The sequence below is a fragment of the Ascaphus truei genome, chromosome 2 (genome assembly GCF_040206685.1).
Source record: "Ascaphus truei isolate aAscTru1 chromosome 2, aAscTru1.hap1, whole genome shotgun sequence".
NCBI lineage: Eukaryota > Metazoa > Chordata > Amphibia > Anura > Ascaphidae > Ascaphus > Ascaphus truei.
Window position 1 is genome coordinate 194,802,105 of NC_134484.1, and position 14,790 is coordinate 194,816,894.

At 40.8% G+C, this 14,790-nt stretch overlaps 1 protein-coding gene across 2 annotated transcripts in view; it reads right to left on the bottom strand.

The window, feature by feature from the left end:
* SLC22A23 (solute carrier family 22 member 23) overlaps positions 1-14,790 on the bottom strand; it is a 140,223-nt gene that overhangs the window by 78,295 nt on the left and 47,138 nt on the right. For both annotated transcript variants that reach the window (XM_075585763.1, XM_075585762.1), the window contains exon 3: positions 12,764-12,918. In XM_075585763.1, coding sequence (XP_075441878.1) covers positions 12,764-12,918 — 155 coding nt within the window. The remainder of the gene's footprint in view (positions 1-12,763; positions 12,919-14,790) is intronic.

Consider the following 14,790-nt stretch of genomic DNA (forward strand, 5'->3'; position numbering starts at 1 on the left):
AGGGAAGCCAAAAGAAAGCTGCAACGTCATCAAGAAAAGACCGGCAACCCCTTAAATAATATCCCTGCCTTTAGTACAATTTGGACAGTCCCTTTACAACAGTGTAAACGTGCCAAGTATAAGCAGTTCTTTGAGAGTAGCAATACGGCCTATGTTTCGTCACAAGGTTTAGACAGTTCAGTCAAATATTTGTTTTGAAAAGTTAAAAAGTACAATTCATTTGATACTGGGGGGAAAATAAATAAATAAATACACTTTCGGAAGGTTTGGTAGGAAATTGTAGTTGATCTCTTCCTCTACTTAGTGATGGGAACTCTCTCATGGACAAAGTAGTGATTACACATTGTTGGAGGATTATGCGGGTGCGGAAGGAGCGTTAGCCAGTATGGCTCACATATGTGCTTTTAACTGTGTTAGCAGCAGAAATGTAGACGGGTAAGCAATGTGTACAGGTTTAATATCAGGACACCTCCGTTATAACTGAAAGGAAACATACCTGTGCATACAGTAGCACATACATAATGATGCAGTGAAAAGCAAAAGGCAACAGCTTACACACAACTAAGAAATGGAGACCTTCAACCAGCCCTCGGGCCAATCTGTACATGCATTAGCTTTCATATACATCTACTTTCCAGAAACAAAATTATAACTGGAGATGAAGTAAGTAAGCTGTAAACACAATACGTTTCCCCATAGTTTAACGTGAAGGAAGGATGGAGAGACAGGGACATTTAACTACAGACAGATGTTAATATATCACATGCAATGCTAACCAAGTCCTCCATTTCTGTGAACTATTCAATTAGTATTACAGTGAATAAAACATGGTTTTAACTGCAACACTTCAAAGAACTCAAGAGGGTAAGTTTTCCCCCCCAAAAAACTTAAGAAATAAAGAATCTATTTTTTTATCCAGCAGTGAATTGCTACAGCACTAACAGGCGCCACACTCATATGCACGGTACGTACTGCTTACAGACATAGCATCTGCTTAGCAATTGTCCACCTAATACCAGATGTCGTTTCCCTTTACAAGAATATTTCTGTATTTAATCTATGTCTATGCACTTTATTAAAATTGCTCCTTGCAGAGAAATTGCTGCCATTTAGGGGGGGTGGGGGTGAGGGGATTTAAAAATATATAAAATTAAAAAAGCAGTCACTTCATGCATATATCTGCAGAATGTTTCATTGAATAAACAGACATTCAGAGCCACATTTCAGTTAGAAAAGTGCTTTGATTACTAAAAAGAGATGGGTGTGCATTTTAGGTGCCAAGCACCTTCTGAATTGCTAACCCTCACTGCCAGAGAAGCAGCATCTATGCCAAGCAAAAGATCATACCATTAGAAATAAGTGTCTTCAAATAAGGAACACGCCAGAGTTCAAAGAAACCATGAGCAAATGCAATTACCTCACTTAGATTGTAAGCTTTGCGGGTCAGGTCCGCCCTCTACCTTATGCGGTTAATTACTTGCTGCTCTGATCTCCGCTGTTTGTATCTTATTTCGCCTGCATTGTCATTTGGTAAGACTGCGGGCACTATAGAAATACAAGAACACATGCAGTAGGGAAGCAACACGTGCCAATGATTATAAAGGGATTCACAGGCTGGCGACGCATTTGTGACCATTGCAAACTTTACTAACTACTGAAAAGAGTCCTCAAACAAAATCACAGACAGTAAATAGAAACAATGGGCGAGTAGGTGGGCTATGTGGCTCTTATCCAACGTCATATTCTGTGTGATCGGCTTTCTTAGAACGATTCACCGAGAAGCGGGTTAAAAAAAATAAAAGTAAAAATGGGCCTAAAAGTCATGCTAAGTGAGGGACATGGAAGGAAGGAAAAAAAAAAAAAAAAAGGAGGAGGAGAATAGGTTGTATGAAGGGCCCAATACAGCTATAATTCATCTATGTCCATAGTTGGCACCATAGACATTTTCTTTTTTAGGGCTTGGGATATTGTATACAAGAGGTGCCTTGGCACAAATGGCCTATAACACCCCCGTGAAGCCATCAAGACATTTGCTTTCATTGCATGATTTTTTTAGTGTTCAATATAAACTTGTCTCCTTCGGGAGAAGCTTTTTTTCCCATTTTACCAAGGAGGTGCCAAGTCGTGAGGAACTTGAAGACCAATATATTTTAAGATATATCTTGAATCCTAGCACTGCTTAATAAATATGGCCCTCTACCTTTAGTTCACTGGCTTTCTAGTGAGGTCTTGAAAGCGCTGTACAAGTCCATGAATTATTTTAGTGTTCCATTACAAAAAGGTGCCAGGACATGCAATAAATTAGAATTACTTTTAGCTCTCATTTATTCCCTGTGTGTGAAAATGAAAATAAATAGTATTGCCTAATAGGTTGGGACTGATTGTTGTAGGATTAACTGCCAGTAGCAAATAATCTAAATAACAAACGAAAGGAAAAATGCCTGCAGTACAAGACGCTTTCCAATTGGGAGAAAAGCCAGACACCGCTATGGTTTGTGTAAATTCATGCAATTTCCTGGGGACCCTAAATGGGGGTGGTGTGTGGGAATCAGGTGCTCTACCCTACACTGCTATCCGACCCCTGACAAGACTACTTAGGGGAAGGGGAGCAGAGGGACAGGAGCAGTGTGTATTAAACAGGATCTTGCATCACACAAGAGAGAGCGCAGCCCCTACAGTTCCACATGTTTACAACCAACCTTATAAAATGTAAAAAATCCAGATGTAACCTCTTGTACGTCATCTGAATTAGTTCATTTTGGTTTTCAAAAGGATTGTTTGTATAAACCATCATTTGATTTTTTCTCTCTCCAGATTTTAATGTTACACTGAACGCGGTCCCATATAGGACCAGAGTACACTGAACGCGGTCCCATATAGGACCAGAGTACACTGAACGCCGGTTTGATTTGTGGTGATCGAAACAGTACCAGAAGTATATTGAACTCATTTTTTAAAAGTGGAAAATATCCCCTTTGTTTTCATTTTCACCAGGGACAAAGGATGGAGGCAGATATCAATTGTGTTTGATCCACTCCAGTTAAGAAACAGATTCATCTTGCTACAGTATAATATAGTAGGACAGATCCCCTATGAACAGCACTCAATATCAGAGTATGTGAGTTCATTAAAACGTAGCCTTTAATAGGTAATAATATAGTAAAATAAATGGGAGGACGATTAGAGTTGGTTGCTACTAGCTTACACGCTATACGATGCGGTTATTCACGGTCTCGGTTCTAAGTTCTCCAACCACTATGACGGCGCAGGGGTGTTCATACAGATACCAAATATACTTCATCTAGGTCTATTTTAGTCCAATACCGGATGGTCGATAAAAAGACCCATGAGTCCGATTACAACATAGCGCTGCAGATATTAGCGGCTGGAAAATGTACTATTCCTCAGAGGATCATGATATAGAGGCGCATTATATGTTTGCTACACTATCAACTATAGGGCACCGGGCCAATACATATTGTGACCAACAGCCTCCCGGCGCACTCCTGAGAGCGATACATTAATCTATGGACAGAGATTTACCTGTCTTGTGTTACGAGTTGTTACAGACAAACAGACCTCTTATAACGGGTCCACCCCTACCTTCCAAGCTGTGGTTTTAAGTCTCTTGGCAATTTACACAGGCTGTATTATCACACTCACGAAGATGATCTATGACTCCAATATCTGGGTCTTATTAATGACTTGTGCTACTTACTCGACTGTGAACCAGCCATTATACCCTCCTCACACCAGGTGGGGTGGGGGGGGGGGCCATAAGAGATGTTAAGCTACACATTCTATTGTACGATTTATATTTTACACACTGCTGACTGTACGGGCTCTCACTGTGCCTTACCCCCTCCAGTCACTATCCAGCAGCAGCTCTAATAGTCTAAAGACTGATGCTGCATAACTAGATTGCTAGATTGTGGCCATCACTACTCGAATGTCGGAGCGCCAACCCCATTTCATTTAGTATTGGGAAACACACACGTATACTTATATACATTTCCTTATGTGCTGTTATTTTAGCATAGATTTATACATCAGCTGTATACTCCTTTGTAGCCCTCATTTAAAGGGATTCTGAGTTCTCTCCAATAGGCTCCTTATGCATTGGGAGCAGCGAACACATTGCGACCATTGTACCAAGTATGCTAGTGGCTAACTGGTACTTATATTATACCACTACATCTTGGTCTTTATTACAATGTTTATCTGACCCTTCACCGGGATCAGCTACCAGGAATATTTCTCTTACTGAGATAATAGCTCCTGTGTTTGTGTTTTGTCCAAATTTATTTTACTATATTATTACTTATTAAAGGCTACATTTTAATTAATTCACATACTCTGATATGGAGTGCTGTTCATAGGGGCTCTGTCCTACTTATTCTTCACAAGATATTGTTTTCTGTGTTATAAGTTCCTAGCACCTTATCTCACAATGACTGTAGCAAGAGCACTTGTTCCCATATCCCCCCCCCCCCCCCTCATATACATTATAATATAGATAACATTATCATTTCTTAGTAAATGTCAGTGATGGTTGCATTTAGGAGCCCCTAAAATATTTAGCAGATGTGTTTTTTTTTTTTTAGAATTCAGAGCTGCTGATAATCCCTAGAATTAGGACGAAAAAGGAGAAATCTCTCCCTCCCAAGGAACATGAGTCAACCAACTGCATAAGCATTAATTACAGAGACGTGACAGTGTGACTGCATAGCACATTGGCCAATAATCAAATATTGGGGACACAAATATAGTGATTTGTAGTACACAACAATATTTTTGTGGTTAGATTTTTATTATATCATCTTCCAAGTGTTTCATTAATTAACAGTTACCCGTGTCAATCACACTCTGAATTATTGTTATATGTTCACGTGTTTGTTTTGTTTGTCCATAATCCCTTACACTTTATTTTAATTACGTTAATAAAATCGGAGTTTTAATCTAGGTGTTAACTGTGCCACAACCAAAGGGGATACTTTTTTGTCTCACTTCTTTATAATGATTTGTAGCCCTCATCCGATTTACAATTGAGCCCATTAGTTATAATTCCCTGCAGTATGCGCTCACAACGCGCTACTTCAACACAGTGCAAACATGAGTTCGGGCGTATAACTGTTTACCAATTACCACAGAAAACATGCAGCGGACAAGCAATTAGACCGTGCCTGCAATAACATTGGCTTAATGAGTAACCCATGAAAGCCAATGTCTGGGCTGACTGGGGTTACACAGGTGTCATTGGTGCAGTTCTCTGCAGCCTTGTGACGTACATGGGGTCACAAACAAGAATCTCAGGGAGTTCTGGCTCTAAACGCTAGGTCCTTCCCCTCTGCTGATAGACGGCTTTGAAAGGGTGCAGTCCTCCTCCATAACATACACGGCAGTGCCATAAAAGCAAAGTGGCCTGGTCACACTTTTCCTACCCCTTTTTAATAGGTATACATGCAGTTCATACGAGAAGGCAGATTTACAGAATGGAAATGTGGTCACAATACAGCACTTTATTTGGAATGCATTCTTACAAAGGAAACTTGGCCAACGGCAGCAAAATACCACTTGGTACATGTAATCTCTACCATTCTCCTAGTGGGCTCATACAAAAAATATTGAAATGTGCAAAAGAGCAGAACATTCAATACCCTACGTGTGTTTAAAATAAATCAGTTCTGACTTACTGCAAATTAAAAAAAAAAAATGTTTTCTTAACATTTTTTTAAATATTGAACATACTTTGCTTTCTATAACACGTTTTAGCCCACTTCCCCAGCAGTGCAAGATCTTTGTAGCACTTTCCCGATTGTGATCATTTGTTGCCAATGTTTCCATTGGGGGACTGTGGCTGAGCTGCAAACTGTAACAATAGACAATGTTACCTTAGTGATATAAGAATATATTGTAGCTGCTAAGTTACACTGACTGAAGGATTGCTTGAAACTGAAAATGTAGCCATTACGTGAACCTGGGGAAGCAGAATGTTTGCCAATCAATCATGAGAGAACAGATCGATCATCACCTTAGGTAACTAGTTTTTCATTTAAAAGGCACCCAAATGCTGTATATAATGAAAACAAACAAAAAAGTTACTAAAATGCCGCTTTAGTTTATCCTCATTACCAATACAGTACATCAGAACAGAATATAGGATCTCTGCCACAGCCGAGTAAATCATAGCAAGGAGGCAAGACCCAGGGAATATACACCAGACATTTTCAAAAAGGTAAGCAACCGTTGTAAGAACTATTTGGATCCACTTTTTAACCGTGGGAAAAAAAACAGCTCCCGTTCTTTCAACAAGAAAACCAAGTTGTTGGTCATTAAGGTTCAACATTCATGAAAACGTCTCCATTGAGCTGGTGTGACTAATGTTTGACAATTTAGATTTTTATATATGTAACTTCGCAGAACAGTTTCTATTGCAAAGAACACAGCTCTTGCTCCTTCATGTCAGAGTCTATAAATTGAATATATGCAAAGGATAAGCGTTTGATTATTTTTTCCCCCTGTGTCTGGCCGATGTGAAATCCATACGGACCTGAAGAGGAGTATTGTGCATGTGAATAGAACGGAAACCCTCATCCATATGCAACAAAAGTTTGATGTAGTGATTGGGCCTTCATTCAGCCGCTCTCATCACACAATAGTACGTGGATCAAAGTGTTCAGGAATTTTCGTTATCACGACAAAATTAAAAAAAAGAGGCAACAGTTCTCCAAATAATGGCACAATCCTACTGATGTACGACTTGGGTCAATATTGCTCATCTTTATTTATTTTTATTTATTTCTACAAAGCAGAGAGAAAACTTGGGCTAAAAATGATCTCTAAACATACTTGTGTTTTTATAGCCAGGCTTCCAATAAATCTCAAATAAGGCAAAAAAAAAAAAAAAAAAAAATCACATGCAGGAGGGAAGCACCACAAAATAACCGATTATAAAGGTTTTCTTGCCAAGTGAATGTGAAAAAAAGGATTGTGCTAATAGCGCTAATGCTAAAATAAATACTTAGTGTGACATATATGCTAATGGTGATTACCCATAAATCTTATACCTATAAGAAAGGCTGTCAGGAATAATGATCAATCAAATCATACACATACATAAACAAGTGAGACACTTTCAAAGGTGTAATTTCATTAACTTTTGAAACCTAGATCCCAAAGCATAACAGGGAATATAGAACAACGAATGCTGCTTTTGTTAGGTGCTAGTTAGGAACTCATACCTCAGTAAAGACGGAATTGTTGCAGAAACCCCAAAGTTGAGTTAATGTTTAAGTTGTAAAGCAGTTCTCAGAGAATTCAGGGCAGTCTTTTTATGCAGTTCCAGAAAAGTGCTATATTATCGCTCTGCTAAAAAGCACTGAATCCGTATGCTATTACAGTACATGGACAGGACGACCAGTGATGAATAGTGCAGAAATGTGAGAAGTGCAGTGTAGGTGCAATGGGTGTGGAGTACCATGGTGATAATTTTGGTGCGAAGGATACTAAACATCTTCCTTGAGAAAGGTTGAATATGTGCAAATGGAAAGTGTTAGCAGGAAAACTGCTCTGACGGACGAAGCATAATCAGTCTCTCGCTACAAACCTAATTCCAGTACCTATCTTCCTATTGCAATGGAGTATAGCCACAGAGGAGCCGAAGCACAGCCACACCAATGGAGAATAGGACACGAAAGTTCTTTCAAGAATTTATTAGCTAAAAAGGCATAAGGACAGACATCCTAATAGCACTCTGACATGTTTCACCCACAGGGCGCTCCATCAAAGAGTAGATGATCAGGATAGACATTCCCTGTATAAATAGAGCCAACCCCCCTGAAACCAGCTGTAATACATAATGAATTAATTACATCAGCCCATGCCATGGGGGAGGTACTGGGTAGTCAAATAGCAAGACAGTCAACACAACACAGATTGAACAGATGACAAAAGGGTAATGAGAAAATACAAATATATTTAAACTAAACATATAATAAAAAAGACTTTAATAGAATTAAAAACAATGATTGATCCTCATCACTAATTAGCCTAATAGATCAAATTGTATATCATATATCATATAGAAGCCAAGATATATTAGAATGAAAATGTCACAATTGATATGATCAAGAATGTAAATGAATTAACAAGTGAACATTGAACAATACAGGATATATATAGTTCATAAGGGCCCAGGGGTAAATGACCGAGAGGAGACAGAATAATGTTTATTCTACAAGAAAATGTTTGAGTTCCCACTCGACATTTAACCCCTTAGGGTACAGTGTATCCATAGTAAATGCCCAGTACATTTCTCTTTTATTAAGAATGTTAGTCCTATTGCCTCCTCTTGTAGGTTGAGGAATATGTTCAATAGCCGAGAAATGGAAATTGTGAATACCTCCTGATTGACACTCTGTAAAGTGTCTGGAAACCGGATGTTCCAGATCACTCTTTTTAATCAGTCTGGCATGTTCAGCCATTCTAGATTTGAGGGGCCTGATGGTTCTCCCTATATATTTTTTGTTACAACCACACGAGATAATGTATACTACAAAACTCGTGTGGTAGTTAATGAAAGTGGAAATTTTGTACCTAAACTTAGGTTGTACAGTCAACAATCTTTTAATGGGTTTGGCATATTTGCAAAGGGTACAATAACCGCAAGCAAAAAACCCTGATGGTATACCTGAAATGTGATCAGATGTAGAGAAAGTAAAAAAACTAGGAGAGATCAAGGAAGCCAAAGTCTTGGCTCTCCTAAAGACAAATGTAGGACCAGCTTTAGTTACTGCATCTAAATCCGTATCCAACTTGAGAGTATTCCAATGTTTATGGATTATTTTCTGTATCTGTTTGACTTGTCCATTAAATTGTGTTATAAACAGGGGATTGATATTTCCCTGTGTTTCTTTCTTGTTTTGTTTATGACAAACCAATGTGCTCCTTTTCTGATTGCTAGCCTGTTGAAAAGCTAAATCGATATCCTGATTGTCATAACCTCTCTTCTCAAATCTTTCACTCAGATCTCGAGAATTACTGATAAATGAGGCTTCTTCTGAGCAGAGTTTCCTGTAACGAAGAAACTGCCCCTTTGGTATCCCACGTAGAAGGGATCTCGGATGACCGCCACCAAATGTGAAGGATTGGGGCTCCGGTTTCATTGGGTCTTACCGGTCTGAAGTTGCGCGGGTAAAGCAACCATTGCCTGCTGTATACGAGTGGTTATTGAATTTAACCCTTTATTGCCATTTTGCTTGAGACATTGAAAAAAGCACTTACAAACCATGCACTTGCAGACTTTCATCATAGACCCTTCAAGTACTGGACATACGTCTTTATATTACAGCATTTGATTCCAGAGTGACACCACTATTACTGTTTTTAGAGCTCCGGATATTTTGGTCTCTCTTTAGACCAATTTCTTCTATTCCTATTGCAATGGTTTTTAAATAAATAAATTCCTTTATATTTGGTAAATATTGTATTTTTAAATCAGAAAGTTTATGGTGGCTGTCGCGAGTGCCCATGTTTCACGATAGTCTTTGGGATAGGAGGTGGACCAAGGATGTAGCCCGGTCCCATTACCCTACCTCTGGTGCGGGGTATGAGAGGCTACTGCAGGGGTGACCGGGTCGCCAGAGCTGCTCAGCGGGACCTCAAACAGAGCGCCGCCATCTTGCTACACCCAGCGCATGCGCAGAAGACCCAGTAGCGGTGGCAATTACACACAAAGCATCGACAGAGGAACAACAAGCCCCAGCTGCCCTTGGGGCGAAGACCACATGGCGCGCAACAGCCAATAGGGCTGCGAGGATGCTCTGCAGCAAGATAGTTACATATGGCGCGCTAGGAGAGCCATGTCAGTCGGAGCAGAAGGGAAAGGTAGGGTCCGAGTGTCAGTGGCACTCAGATTAGGTCAAGTCACACCCTTTAGGCCTGACTCACCAATAGATTGTGGCTGCTACAGGGAAGCCCATAGTTTGGGACATTCCCCAGTAGCTGCCTATAGTTAGGTTATATCACCGGTGAGACGCCACGCGGTGATTGCGGCCTGTGGTCTGAGACCAGATCACCTGTATCATGAGACTCTTAAAGGTGAGACTCCCCCCCTACCGGAGATCACCCAACTCAGAGGCGGACGACGTCGCAGGATCAGCGGATCCCTGTTACCAAGTCAGCCGCACCGAGTACTGTAGTACTCGGCAGGTACCTCAACCAAGTGCACCAACACTCCACGGGATAGCGTTATCTCCAACACTTTTGGGTGGGCCCTGACATTGGGGGAAAAGGACATCGGGGTATTGGTGCCAAGCACCCTATGTACTTTGGGGGACACTCACTGGTGGTATCAGGTTGGGGCATTGTTATACTGTGGGGTACAGGGTACTGTAGTCAGTGTTCAGTAAAGGTTGTTATATACCTGCCTGTGTGTATTATTGTTAATGTTCCTGTTAGCGGCCTATCCCACCACATTGGGATCCCTTACAGGTGGAGGCGCTGCACCGAGACAACCAGAATCACCCCAGGCTCCCAGTGGTGGAGGCTCAGGCCTCCTGGTTGCCAACAAGTAATGGCAGCATTGGTAGTTCCTTCCCTGGTACAGGGGAACAAGGGCTACACAGGGAAAAAAATATAAAATAATTTAGGAGTCAGCCATTTCCAGCTACCTCCCCTCCACCAGTCAGTGGTGGTGGGTCTGGTGGATCTGCGACACACACACTACTCACCCCCCTCTCCTTGCCACCGTGGCAAGAGAGAGCAGGGGATGGCGGAATCCTGAAGTGCTCTAACTCGCTCCTGCCCCAGGCCCTCCCGCTCTCCATGTTACCCAGCCATTCCCCTGCTCACCACTGAGCGTCGCTGAGTGACCCGTCAGCCAGGACAGTGGCTGGTTACAACACGAACACAACGCCACATAGGGCATGAAAGCATACCAAGGAGCGCTTTTGGTGGATGTGGTGGTGACTGGATGGTCAGTCCACACTGCGCACAGCACAGGCACCAGAGGTTAATATTTAGGTGCTGAAATATTCTGCCCTTGGGATGATAGGTTTTTTTTTACATTTTTATAATCCTACCCTATATCAGGTTTTCCTAGATGGGAAAAAATCATTACCATTGCAATGGTGATTTCAGTCAAGGAAACAGATTTCTTGTGCACTTTTATTAAAGCTGCAGTTCAAGCTGATAGATATATTATTGTTTTTATTTGTATTTATTTATTTTTTCCCCATTCAAAATGTGCATCAATACAATCTGCACCAAGACAAGTGATTAGCCAAATTGCAGATCGATCCATTCTCCTGTAATCGATCGCTTGCTCTGGGTTATTTTATTCAGTATTATGGGAAATGTAGTTCCTGGAATATGATTGACTGGGCAGTTACCAGATAAAATTGGTGCACTGCTAGAGAGAGGGCGGGGCTCAAGAGTCAGAGCCTATCAGAACAGGAAGGGGCTGTCACTTTGGAAATACTTCCTACATTAGAAACATTAAAATTGTCTTTAAGACATAATTTTTTTAAATTTTTAAATGCTACAAATATTTTTTTATAGTACAGAACCGATTTAAAAAAAAAAAACACATAGGATATTGCTTGAACTGCTGCTTTAAATCACAATGCCTTATGAGGGCAGCCCACTACTGAGATTATGTTTTTATTACTTGGGCTATTTCATCATGATCTCATGCACGGTCCTTAAAATGTTAATGTCGCCCAGTTCTACAGAAAGTACCATTCCTTTAAAATAAATAGAAACCAAAGAGATAATTCAGTGTAGCAGATAATAGGTGTTTGCATTAAGGAATTGCTCTGCCAGAAAGCGGATCAAGGTGTTTTGTTTAAAGAACTTTAACCACACCATTAACAAATATTCTGGATGTACAGTAAATTGCCTGGTTTTTCTCTGACTGGTTTAGTCACAGACCATTATATAATCTTTTCCCGACAGAGTATTTTCCAAACAACTGAATTCTTATCACCCCCTTCACAGCCCATGAATTATCAATACTTGTTTAATCGACCGCATGGACCAAACGTTCTAACCTCTTTAGTACAACGTGGACATACACAACACGTCTCAGCTACAAAGCATGTCGGCTGAGATTTATCCCAAAAATAATATAGGAAATGTAAACATTCAATTTTGGAAGTTTATACTTACGCTTTTGAAAATGTATTAGCGATTTAATGAAAAGTTACTTCAGGGCATTTTGTAAATCAACTAAGCATTTTAAAAAGTGCAGTCCCACTTAGGACCAAAGGGCGTTAAACCAGCAATACTACATTTTCACCCCCTCTATTTTTGTCTTCTTATTTGTATATGTAAAGTATGTGACAATGTATAATTCTACATTTTTACCTAAGCTGGCAATCGTTTGGTGCGCCCGTTATAAATCTGTCAGGCTACGGCCCCAGTACCCACGACGGGTCCCTGGCGGCGCTCGGTCCCTGCATCCGAGCGATCTGAAGGACTTCAGATCACTGGCTACGTGGAGAGCGTGCGGCCATGTCACGCGGCTGGTCCGCCCTCACTGACTGAACCACCGCCGTGGCGTGGTCATCGCTCGGCCGCCGCACCAGAAGACAACCTTGCTTTATTAGCTTATGCCTGCCGTATTACATGTTTTTTCAGCAAAACCTGGGTTACAGAAGTGCATGGCCAGAGAACCTACTCACAGACAGCTTTTTTGTTCAAAATATGCATGGTACTGTACACAGCACCTGGGAGAATGGAGGATAAGGAAAGAGGTACTTACGCAGTACGTACAATGAGAGGATTATTCCAGCCAGGCAGAAACCTTCAAAAAACCTTAGTGTACTGAACATGGTCACATTCACCGAGAGCGCCACAGTCAGTCCAAAAATAAGATTGAAGATGACGGAAAATAGCAGAACAAGGCGCCGGCCAATCCTAAAGGAAGGAGAAATATTGTTTTAGTTTTCAATGATCACAAGCAGGTAAAACAAGAAGAATTGTGCCTACTGAAGCTGCACTGGACATGCTACAAAATGGGATATTGGCTGGTATATTAAAAAAAAAAAAAAATGTAAAGATTGTGTAACCCAGGGCTCTTTAAACTGGCAGCCTGCACGTGTTATTGCCTTAAGTGGTGAGGAATTTGTTACAGAAGATGAATCAATTGCAGGCAGTGCAGTGCGTGACCCTACAGCACTAATTACGTCAAAGCTGCAATTATTTCCCTCTCTCACCATTATATATTGTGACTTGTGAGGTGGGGCTTTCCTACCTCGGCTCTTCATCTGGAGAATCAGCCGTCTGGTGTGTGTCTAGCTAAATGAACAGCTCTAATTTCCGCACAATAAAACTGCTGCTATAAAGGCCTTCATGGGTTTTCTGCATGTAATGCATATGTCCTAGCAACATGGTTTTGTGCTCCTCGACTGAGCCACTGATTGAGCCACCTGCACTGAAGCTGGGATATCCTGAAAACCTGACGTGTGTGTGTATACACGTGTGTGTGTACACGTGTGTGTGTGTATACACGTGTGTGTGTGTGTGTGTACACGTACGTGTGCGTGTACGTGTGTGTGTGTGCGTGTAGGGAGGCACGGGGGGAGGGCCTTGAGGACTGCAATTGAGCACCCCCTGACCTAGGAAAACAGCCTCATTGAGGAGATTAGCTCTTTGGTTCATAATTCAATTTACTCCACTTCCTACTGACTGTTTTGGTTTATTTGCATACCATCACTAATTATTATCCATTAGGTTGTAAGCTCTTCGGGACAGGGACTCCTTTTCCTAAATGTTATTCATGTCTGGAGCACTTCTTCCCATTATGTCACGTGTATTACCGCTGTGACGCGTTATGTACATTAATGGCGCTGTATAAATAAAGATATACATACAAAGCTTTGGAAAAGTCACATGTCAAAATTTACATTAGGCCGTTTGATTACTATGGTTTGATTCTTTTCACCCTGTGAATTATTGATAGGCTAATGCTTGCATTTCCCTAATCTATATAAACCTTATATCTAAGAGAACTGTCCTTTTACATCTTGTTCTCACACGGGACTGAAATAAAAGTATGTAACTATGGAGTGAAACATTATATAAAAAAAATGTTTTTAAATCCAAATATACAGATTTTCACTTTTCCCTCTGTTACTACATTTTGTTTTTGCTCTGTTGGTATAGACACCAACAAATAGTTGCTGTACAGTATATTCTGTATTTACTCCAAATAAGTATTTCGCCATGTCAAATCTTACACTTGTCAAACAAAATGTTGGAAAATGGAAAGTTGCATTATTTCAGGTTGGAACCAGATGTTCTGTTGATCTCATGTGCAATGAGCCCAACTGTACCAACTGTACCAACTGCCCAACTGTACCAACTGCCCAAGTTAACAAGAAACTCCATTTGAAATCACCCATACAATAATACTTGTGTGCACAACAATATGGCCACATAGATCCGCCTCGCTTCAGCAGACTATAGCAAGACGCAATGTCCACGAGACAACACTGTGGTTTCTATTAACCCTTTATCCAATTTTTAACACTTGCAAGGAAGTGTAATTTGTCACTAACTGGGGGCTTCCTGGAGCCCTGTATGTAGGATGTTACGTGGGACGGCTTCTTGAAGCACTGAATGGAAGTTAAATGTAGTAATTTGCATTCAACAATAACTTGTGGTCTTGTTGAATCCTGCATTTTCCATCAGCACAGCAATGTGCCAGTTGCTTAGTAACTGCAGTAATATTGTACATGCGTACTGGTGAATAACTGCAGTCTTGCTTCGTTCGGTTCTTCTTTGTTT